General features: G+C 38.1%; 1 protein-coding gene across 1 annotated transcript; it reads left to right on the top strand.

The window, feature by feature from the left end:
* On the top strand, positions 1 to 3,621 carry LOC147281301 (uncharacterized). The gene is made up of 4 exons (XM_086249363.1): positions 1 to 489; positions 565 to 1,036; positions 1,943 to 2,058; positions 2,837 to 3,621. The coding sequence occupies exons 1-4, from the start codon at positions 361 to 363 to the stop codon at positions 3,293 to 3,295; spliced, it is 1,176 nt and encodes a 391-aa protein (XP_086105489.1). The 5' UTR covers positions 1 to 360; the 3' UTR covers positions 3,296 to 3,621.
* Positions 3,622 to 11,191: the final 7,570 nt, after the last annotated feature.

Raw genomic sequence — 11,191 nt, 5'->3', positions numbered from 1 at the left:
TTGGCGTCTGATTCTCTGTTAAGCTGACTTTACTGGCGACCTAGCGTGAAATCTCTGCATCTGCATAGCACAGATATCAAATCCAAAACCCTAGATTGTCTCAATTCAATCCTAAACCCTAAAATTCGAACCTTTCCGATACTCCACTTCACCTGAAATTGTCTTCATTCTCTTTCTCTGCTTGAAATCTAAGCTATCTCTTCGTTTCCAGCTGATTCAAGATTCAATCATGCAGATTCCTTCTTAATGCATATAGGCTGCAAGTTTGTCCCCGAAATGGGATTATTCGAATCGATGCCTAGGGTTTTGGCGTGGAATTGCTAAATTCGATTTGAAAAAGAGAGTCAAAGCCTCACATTAATGGAAAGACATGGTTTTTTGGCAGTGTTCTTATTGCTTTCTATTGTTGCGGATGTTTCCAAAGCTTATATACTCACCAGGCATAGATTTTTGATTGGTGAGCCTCCGAAGGACAATTCAACAGTACCAGTAACGCTCTCTCCCTCTCTAAATTTCTTATTTTGAGGTCCAAATTTGTTAGTTTATTTATTTTCAAACTTTTAGGGTAAGGATTCTCCGGTGCCAAGTCCACCTCCACCTCTGGTTTCGAATTCTAGCGGCAATGGATCGGATCCTAAGTCAATTGATGATGCAAGTAAGAACAAAATCGGCTCTCCAGTTGTTGATGATGCAAGTAAGAACAAAACGGAGTATCCACCACCCGCAAAGACGCCGAAAGCGGATCCGGGTCCAAAGGGTGTGAATAACGATAATAAAACGGGTTCTGTAAGTCCGCCAACTGATGCGGGTGATGGGAATAATCACGAAACACATAATAAGGATCCGGTGCCTGAGAAGCCACCAAAGGAGGTTCCAAATGCAAAGCCGGGTTCTGCCAGTCCACCTCCTGACGATCTTAAGAAGGATGACAATATGACCCATTCAACGAATGCGAATAATGAAAGCTGCCATGGAGTAATCGAAACATGCCGGGACCTCAAGGATATGGTTGCCTGCATTAAGAGCTACGATAGTGGTAATTCACATTACTGTTGGCACTTTTTTGCTGACATGCGTTTCTAATTGATTTGCAAAATATTGTGCATTGAGGTTGAAAGTGGTTATATGAAAAGTGTTGAACAACATTAGTGGTTGCAAAGATGAAAACTTTTCTGTGGCATAGTGGTTGCTTGATTGCATGTATATTACATTGGAATGTGGATTTGTGCTATCGTTGGAGCTAAATTTAGTTGGTTATTGGTGTCAATGGTATAAAAAATCAATCTGTGTCTTCTTTATGCAGCTGTAGATGGCTAAAAATCATTACTTGTGTGTACTATTAGTTATGCATTTGGTGTGGAAAGTTATTTTCATTCAGTACAAGTTTTATATGCATAATTCTATATTGAATTGGCTTGTTCTACAACGTAAGGTGTTATAGTAAGTCCTTCCTTCTTGGTAATAAAGTTCATAAACATGATGTTGTGTCTTACTCATTAAACGTGAACACATTTACAAAGATTTAATTGACAAAGCATATTAACAGAATTTAAACACTTCAAAGCACCCTATTGTATCAATTACTTCTCAGAATTCCTCTGATGTAGTAGTTGCATTTACCTCAATCTTGCATATGTAGTTTGATGAATACAAAGAACGGTATTAGACTCTTTTGAAACCTCTAAGATGTATCATATGCTATATACATCTTATAAAACTACTATCTGATTGAGATGTTCTCTGCCATTTACATGGGTAAGTGGAGATGTTAAACTAAATTCTGTGCTGATGGCAACCACTTCCCACTTCCCACTGCTCTATTATATATGTTATTTATTGAAGTACTGAATCCAGAGTGCTGGACATGAATCAATACCATTTGACCTCATAATTATTCATGAGATGAAAATATGTATATTCACTTTCTTTTCCCACGTTGCAGGGTCCAAAGAAGCAGTCGTTCTGGTTCAAAACATAGGAGACAGCACCTTGAAGGCAAATCTTTCTGCAGAAAATACCAACAAGGAGATAGAGATTCCCAAACAACAAACTGAAAAGGTAAAGGTCATAACTCCTCTACCTTGTTATTGTTTCCCTGATTTAAGCCATTGTTATAGAACTCTTTGGCTCTGAGACTTATAATAATGAAAGTTTAGGGTGTTTGCTATCTCGGAAAACGGAAAAGTATGGCAGGGTATTCTTTTGAGTTGGCATGAATGAATAGGGACAAAAAGGGAGAAACACGATCACCAACAGTCCGTTTGTTAACGTTTTTTTTTTTTTTTTCTGTTTCCATTTTTTATAATAAAAAATTATAGAGAGGGAGAGGGAGAGGGAGAGGGAGAGGAGAGAAAATACGAAGAGTGATTTTTAATATAAAAACTTAAGTCAATTTTAAATGGTTTTTAGTTTATAATTTTAATTCTATTTATTCTCCCTACTCTCTTCCTCACCTCACCTCACCTCACCTCACCTCTCTGTCTCTCTTTCTCCCCTCTTAAGTGCTGGGAATTTGCTACAAATTATGGATGAGATATGCAGAAGGGAGGTGGAAAGGTTTGGATGACAAGGGACACACATTCTTCATTACCAGAGATCCACTTAGATCTGAGATCTTGAAAGAACAATGTTTTTGCTTAACTGACCCAGCTGAATTGATAATAGGATTGTGACCTTACTAAAATGTATTAAGTTGTTCTGTATGGGTTCATTATTTGGAGTAATGGATAAACTGTGAAATTGTACTTGTGTTTTTCTTTTACTTTGTTGTGGGGATCTTACATTGGCCTTTTTTTTTTAAAAGCAAAATTGCCCTGTTTGTTTCTTTGTTTTTCAGATCAATATATTGCTTGATATGGGTAAAAGCACCAAAGTATCACTAAAAGCTGGAAATCGAGAATGCGTGCTTCAAACGGGTGCTTTTGTATCTGAAGGAAACTTTTTCCTGCATCTCCCTTCTTTTGACAAGATAGTCACCCCAATCAATAGTGCCTACTTCTTGATTGTTACGGTGCTAATTTTTGGAGGGACATGGACTTTATGCATGGTTAGGAAGAGGAAACAGCGCAGTGGAGGTGGAGTTCCATATCAGGAACTTGAAATGGGATTGCCAGAATCTGTTGCCGCAACTGAGGTGGTAACGGCTGAAGGTTGGGATCAGGGTTGGGATGATGATTGGGATGGAGATAACGCAGTGAAGTCACCTGGGGGGCATATTGTGGGAAGCATCTCTGCAAATGGCCTTACTTCTAGGTCTTCGAACAAAGATGGGTGGGAAAATGACTGGGATGATTAGTTAGTTTTAAACAGCCAAAACGGGATCAGAATGGAGTTTTTCCCAAAAGATGGAGGATGCAGAAAATGGGATAAGAAGATAAGGAGGATGGACACACAACAAATCAGAAAATCAAGATACAAAATGTAAACCTTTTTTAATTTTCACAGTCTGCCTTGTTGAAAGTAGTGGTCTTCGTGTAATAGTGAGGTCCCAGAAAATAGGTCTGTATAAGTGATTGATTTTTACTGTAAGTGCAAGAAGTAATATATTTTTGGCCAAGTACACTTGCACTCCACTTGGTTAGATTGCCTTCAATTTAATTTAAAATTTTTAATTAGTGCAAAGTTATCCTTGCAACCCAGATGAACTGAGTCTCAAGGAACTGAAGTTTGAAAGGTTAACAAGAAATCCAGGAACTGGAGCAGATATATTGTTATAATCCAAAGCTTATTAAGGGACTCATGAATAGAACCTGAAAGATCAGTTTACGACAAGCTCAACACCCTCACCAGTCAGACCCCTGTGCCGATAAATTTACACCATCAAGATATAACTCTGTAAGCTCTGTGAGATTCTGAACCAACATGCTTAAATTCGGTTTCTCAAGTTTCAACCTCGCTCTAAAGTAGTAATTTCTAGCATTATCAAGGATAACCAACCTTGTCAAGCGTGAAATCTCAAATGAGAATTTGCCCGAAAAAAGCATTTGAGAGTGATGACAGTAAGCTTTCTGATTGCATATGGAATTTGAGAGTGATGATATCCATTATCTGCATATTTGAGGCTTTAAATTAAGACGTTGAAGATCGAAGAGACTGCTCGAATCGTCAATTCGACCAAAAATAGATTCACCGCCGATGTGAAGACCAACAACATGACCACTGGTTCAAGTTACTCCGATCAGACTCAAGAACAGCAGTCAGTACTTGAATTCCATATATGATGCAAGCTTGGATGAAGTAGAAGAATTCAACACACAAGGCTTTGCTTCAACTGGGACGGCATTAATTACACAGAGGTGGAGCAAATTAACAGTCATCAAGATTAGGATGAAGTGGAGCAAATTAAGTTTTCATTTTGGATAAACTTTTAGAGCCGCTTAGGAAATTGAGGTGCTGCTGTTAATGCACTTGGTGGTGACATTAAAATCTTTCCCATCCATCTCAAACCAGATACATCAATCAAACAGAGCAATACAAACAAAACGAGAAGCAACTACTTAGGGTTAGCACACAGTACTTTAGGGCTTAAATTAACATGAGCTTCCCTGGTTCTCGGGGTAGGAATCATCTGCAACTTCCTATCTCAATTCCAAGAGAACTATCTTCAAACCTAAGGATAGCTTTTGAAGGGTAAAATTGTTGAATGATGTAAGGCTGTATTGATTTCAGCCACCAAGCTCACATGAGTGCAGATAGCAGTGAGTGTAGCTAATCTGTCATAGCAGTTAGTTAGGACTGGAATGCCACGTGTCTTCCTATAGTTAGTAAAGAATTTAATGGTTGTGATGAGCTCATAGGCACACATGTACCAGCTGTTAGTTAAAAAGAGAATCCTTGCAAATGGCGTGAGTTGTATTCTTTTTCTTATTAAAATATATGTGACTGTGGTAAGATCATTCTTGCTTGATCACCACGATACAGAAGCAAGCTCAACCTTCTCTGAAACTCCTTTCCTTCTATTACTATATATCAATTGATTTCCATTAGCTTAACATGGTATCAGAGCCTCAGGTTCTTTCATAGAAGTCTGGGCGTGTACTGTGAAATTGCAATTGGTGAGTGTCTCATAGGATATTCCCAAATTCAATATGGCTAACTCTGGAAGTGGGGAGCTGAGAGCTCCAATCTTTGATGGAACAGAGTATGAGTTTTGGAAGGTACGTATGATCACCATTTTCAAATCTCATGGGATTTGGAAGTTGGAAGATAAAGGAATTATAATTCCTGAATCAAAGAAGAAGAAGGGAGAAAAGAGGAAAGAAGGAGAATCTGCAGGCACAGATGCAGAAGATGAGCTTGATCCTTATGTTGAGGATTTGTACATGAAAGATGCAAAGGCTCTGGGAATCATTTAGGGAGCAGTTTCAAAGGAAATTTTTGCAAGAATTGTGAACCAGGACACATCAAAGGGTGCTTGGGAGTTACTTCAACAGGAGTATTATGGGGATGAGCAATCCAGATCTGTGAAATTACAGGGATTAAGGAGAGAGTTCGAATATATGAGAATGAAGGAGGGTGAGTCCTTATCTGACTACTCTGCTCGGTTCTTTGACTTAACAAATCAAATGGAGAAATATGGTGAGCCTCTAACTCAGCAGCGTATGGTTCAAAAGGTACTTATCAGTCTCACAAAAACTTATGACCCTATGTGTGTTGTTTTGGAAAGAACATCAGATTTGAATTCAGTTTCTGTGAATGAAATTTTTGGTTCCCTCAAAAGCTATGAGCTCAGATTAACTAGGCATGATGAAGAAAGTGAAAAACCTGAAAAAGCTTTTGTGAGTATGAATGTCACACCTAAACATCAAAGTCATCAGCCTAGGAACAATGGGAATGATGGGAATAAACGAAATGGGAAGGATTGGAAGAACAAGTATAAAAAATGGAAAAATAAGGGTCAATATGGTGGGAAGCAAGGCACTGATGTGGGAAAGAATAAATGCAAGATATGTGAGAAGCTGCATTATGGTGAGTGCTGGTTTAAGGGTAAAGTCAAATGTCACAATTGTGACAAGTTTGGTCACATGATGAGAGATTGTCATCAACCAAACAAAAGAATTCAAGCAGCAAACTATGTCAATGGAGTGGAGGAAACAACCACAATGTTTTATGCATGTCATAAGGCTGCAGTTGAAAGAAATCAAAGTGAGTGGTTTCTTGATAGTGGTTGCAGCAACCACATGACTGGCCATGAGTCCCTATTGATAAACATAGATCGAAGCCTCAGGTGTAAGGTGAAAATGGGTACTGGAGAATTGGTGGAGTCAACAGGAAAAGGTGTCTTGCCTGTTGAAACCAAGGGAGGAACAATGTACATATCTGAGGTGATGATTGTACCTGGTTTAGATGAGAATTTACTGAGTGTTGGTCAAATGGTTGAACATGGCTACTGGCTTGTTTTTGGGAATTTTATGGCTTCTATTTATGGTGATAAAGACTTAAAGAATCTGGTTGCAAATGTGAAGATGAAAGGAAACAGATGTTTTCCTTTGAATTTTAAAGATGTAAGACCTGCTTTGGCAAATAAAGTCACCTTTGCTGATTCATCTTGGAAGTGGCATAGAAGATATGGGCATTTAAACTTTGACAGTCTACAATTGCTGCAAGACAAGGGAATGGTGATTGGAATGCCTAAACTTACAAAGGGTGAGCATGTATGTGAGGGCTGTGCAATTGGTAAGTCACATCGAGCTGCATTTGACAAGGGCAAATCAGTTAGAGCTTCTGAAACTTTGGAATTGATTCACACAGATGTATGTGGACCAATGTCAGAAACAATGGGAGGAAACAAGTATTTTCTCACATTCATTGATGATAAAACAAGGATGTGTTGGGTATATTTTCTCAGGTACAAGTCAGATGTTCTGCCTGTATTCAGAAAGTTCAAGGCTATGGTAGAGCTTCAGTCAGGTTTCAAAGTAAAGAAGATGAGAAGTGACAGAGGTGGTGAGTATACTTCAACAGAATTTGAATCATTTTGTGCTAAGCTTGGAATTGAAAAACAACTGACAGTGGCATACTCTCCTCAGCAAAATGGTGTTGCTGAAAGAAAAAATAGAACCATAATGGAAATGGCAAGGACAATGCTATTAGAGAAGAAAATGCCAAACTGTTTTTGGGGGGAAGCAGTTAACACTGCTGTGTATCTTCTAAATCGATGTCCAACCAGCACCTTAGAGCACAAGACTCCATTTGAGGAATTTAGTGGAAGAAAACCAGGGGTCAAACACTTGAGGATCTTTGGTTCTCTCTGCTATACTCACATACCAGCTCAGAACAGACGAAAACTAGACCAAACTGGTCAGAAGGGAGTTTTTGTGGGCTATGGCACTAGGGAAAAAGGCTACAGAGTTTTTGACTTGGGAAGCAACAAGGTGATTGTAGCAAGGAGTGTGATATTTGAAGAAAATGGCATGTGGGACTGGGATTCTAAGCAAACTGTGTATGTTTCAGTCCCTTGGAACAGTGTAGATGATTCAAAGGAAGTTGAACCTGACAATGTACCTAATACTCCTGCACAATATGCACCAATCTTGGATGATCAAAATTATTCAGCAAGCAGGCCATCTAGTTCAAAGAACCTGCATTCTCCATCTCGAAATGAAGGTGGGATTGCACTTCAAGACACTTATGATTCGACTCCAAAGAAGTGGAGAGATTTAAATGACATATTTGCTCACTGCAAACTGAGTATTGTGGAACCAGAAAGTTATGCAGAGGCATCAAATGATCAAGCTTGGGTAACAGCCATGAAAGAAAAGATTATGATGATTGAAAAAAATCAAACATGGAGTCTAGTTGATAGACCAAGTGACAAGCCAATTGTTGGAGTGAAATGGGTGTACAAAACCAAGTTAAACTTGGATGGAACTGTACAAAAACACAAGGCTAGACTGGTAGCCAAAGGTTATTCACAAAAACCTGGTGTAGACTTCAATGAGACCTTTGCACCAGTGGCAAGGTTAGATACAATAAGGACCTTGATTGGGCTAGCAGCCAAGAAAGGGTGGAATTTATTTCAATTGGATGTAAAGTCTGCTTTCTTAAATGGGGTACTTGAAGAAGAGGTTTATGTGGATCAGCCCGATGGTTTTCTTGTTCAAGGAAAAGAGGACAAGGTATATAAATTGAGGAAGGCTCTCTATGGTTTGAAGCAGGCACCAAGAGCCTGGTACAGCAACATTGATACTTATCTATTAGAGTGTGGATTCAAGAAAAGCCCCAGTGAAGCCACTCTCTATGTCAAGACCAAGGAAGGAGAAGAAACACTAATTGTCTCCATCTATGTGGATGACATAGTGTATACTGGAAGCTGCAAAAAGATGTTAGAAGATTTCAAAAGGGACATGATGATGAAATATGAAATGACTGACTTAGGTCTGTTGCATCATTTCCTGAGAATTGGAGTTATTCAAATGAAGGATAGCATCTTCATTCATCAAAGGAAATATGCTTTGACTCTCCTAGAAAAATTTGGATTAAAGGATTGCAAGTCAGTTTCTAGCCCTTTGGCAATCTCTGATAAGCTTAGAAAAGATGATGATTGTGCCCCTGCAGATGAGGAATGCTACAGAAAAATGGTTGGCAGCTTGTTGTATCTCACTGCAACAAGGCCAGACATTATGTTTGCATCTAGTCTTTTGGCTCGATTCATGCATAATCCCTCTGTTAAACACTATGGCACTGCTAAGAGAGTGCTCAGGTATATTCAGGGGACCTTAGACTATGGAATACATTACAAGAAAGGAGATTCAGCAATGTTGGTTGATTATTGCGACAGTGACTGGAGTGGAGACGAAGGTGACATGAAATCTACATCTGGCTATGCTTTTTCATTTGGAAGTGGTGTGTTTTCATGGGCATCTGTTAAGCAGCAAAGTGTGGCATTGTCCACTGCAGAAGCAGAATACCTCAGTGCATCTGAAGCAGCCACTCAAGCAATTTGGCTTCGTTTTGTTTTACAAGATTTTGGAGAAGAAGTGATTGAACCAACTGTATTGCTATGTGACAACACCTCAGCCATAGCAATGGCCAAGAATCCTGTGTTCCATCAAAGATCTAAGCATATCAAACGAAAGTTTCATTTCATTCGTGATGCAATTAAAGAAGGTGAGATTAATCTATTGTACTGCAAGGGAGAAGAGCAGATTGCAGATATCTTTACTAAAGCTTTGCCTAAGGATCGATTTGGCTATTTAAGAGACAAGCTCTCTGTGAAATCAATGAAAGCCTTAGAAGGGAGTGTTGAATGATGTAAGGCTGTATTGATTTCAGCCACCAAGCTCACATGAGTGCAGATAGCAGTGAGTGTAGCTAATCTGTCATAGCAGTTAGTTAGGACTGGAATGCCACGTGTCTTCCTATAGTTAGTAAAGAATTTAATGGTTGTGATGAGCTCATAGGCACACATGTACCAGATGTTAGTTAAAAAGAGAATCCTTGCAAATGGCGTGAGTTGTATTCTTTTTCTTATTAAAATATACGTGACTGTGGTAAGATCATTCTTGCTTGATCACCACGATACAGAAGCAAGCTCAACCTTCTCTGAAACTCCTTTCCTTCTATTACTATATATCAATTGATTTCCATTAGCTTAACAAAAATAGTCTTTTTACAATGGATAAAACGACCTTGACGCTGGAATTTTTTATAATTTGAGTTTTATAAAATTTATAACAAAGGATAAAATAGTCTTTGACGTGACAAATGAACAATAAGAGAAATTTTACAATATCAAATATTTTAAGTTGTATGGCAACAAAGAGTTGAGGGGTTGGTGACTATATATGTGAATCAAGTATAGCTTTCATATTTGTATGGTTATTCACGAACTTCTTATTGACTAATTTATGCAAATCACTCATACTTTTTGAGTATATATTCAATTATAATGTTTTCTTGCTCTTTTATATTAACCTTTTGATATGAATATATATTCACTTCTCCAAGTTGGTGTCAAATCACACATATCCAACCTACTAAATTGTAGAACATACTCTAATTTCATTGTAACTTAAAGTATGTGCACAGATTCAATGTAAATCACACATTTATTGGACCTAGTACAACAGTGCATTATTTTATATTTCTGGGTCATAGACTCGTAGTCCACCAATGGATAAAAAGTGAGCTACTTCAACTATATCAAAGATACTACAGCGCACCCTCTTCCATGAACTAGGAATACATTAAACAGAGCCCTAAGAATCTACACACATATTACTTGGCACGTTGATTTTGTGTAAAGTAAATAACAGATATGATAGTAACATACAAAAACACAGTTTGTTTTGTATGATTGTTTTGCATAAATAGTAATTAATAAAAATTTCTTCTGCCCTGTTGGCCCTGACAAGACTCTTCAACATGGTCTTTAAGTCCTTAGTGGAAGCGTGGTGGGTCTATCTATCATTCTGCTTCTCTTCGTAATACATCGATCTTTCCAAGGTGGTTTTAAAGTCTTGGCCTTAATCAATTGGTTCAGATTTGGTTGGTTCCTACTAGGAGACCTTAGGTTGCGTGATTATAAATCAACTATAATTATTTATTCCCATTGTAATTTGCAGGACATGGCATGCATGATTGCCATGCACTACATATAATCACTACTCGAATAGCTTGTTCATATATCATACCAGCACCATTCGAGAAAGCTTGTTAAGTGCTTTTGAGGAGCCCCATGTGAGGTGCTTTGATGGTGTCGAAGGCCATTTGATTAGGTTCCCCTCGGGTCCAACACCATTTGCTTAAATCCAAACTTCACATCTAAGGGTTAATTATTGACCATACTTGCAGGAACAGAGCATTCAAATTATCATAAAGATTAAAGAACACACTATGTTGATTAGGGTCAGTGGACTACGCATAAATATGCACATGATGTGATTTTTATATGATAAAGTTATTGACCATGTTTCGCCTAGGGTGCAATTGTTAAAGTAAAAATACCGAAAATAAGATATTAGTAGTATTAATAAAGCAATATCGCCAAGAAAAAGTATAGATAAAGCAAGGGAGTGTTTCTTCTTTAGACAACATGATTTTGTTGAACTTGTACTATATTGCACCATCCAATTCTTGTGGTAGCTTAAATTTTATTCTCCTTTTTCTTTAGCTCAAGGCTCTGTTTGGCCTTCTAATTGAACTACCAAGGCATTTTTTAGCTATAATTCGCTCCATTTTCCATTCATTT

The sequence above is a fragment of the Dryas octopetala genome, chromosome 6 (assembly GCF_963921425.1).
Source record: "Dryas octopetala chromosome 6, drDryOcto1.1, whole genome shotgun sequence".
Classification (NCBI taxonomy): domain Eukaryota; kingdom Viridiplantae; phylum Streptophyta; class Magnoliopsida; order Rosales; family Rosaceae; genus Dryas; species Dryas octopetala.
This window is presented reverse-complemented; position numbering and strand designations above follow the sequence as displayed.

Excerpts from the sequence above, each read along its gene's own strand:
- LOC147281301 (XM_086249363.1), top strand. The coding sequence starts at position 361 with ATGGAAAGACATGGTTTTTTGGCAGTGTTCTTATTGCTTTCTATTGTT. Across the intron at positions 490-564 it reads AGGACAATTCAACAGTACCA|GGTAAGGATTCTCCGGTGCC; the intron begins GTAACGCTCTCT and ends TCAAACTTTTAG. Across the intron at positions 1,037-1,942 it reads CATTAAGAGCTACGATAGTG|GGTCCAAAGAAGCAGTCGTT; the intron begins GTAATTCACATT and ends CCCACGTTGCAG.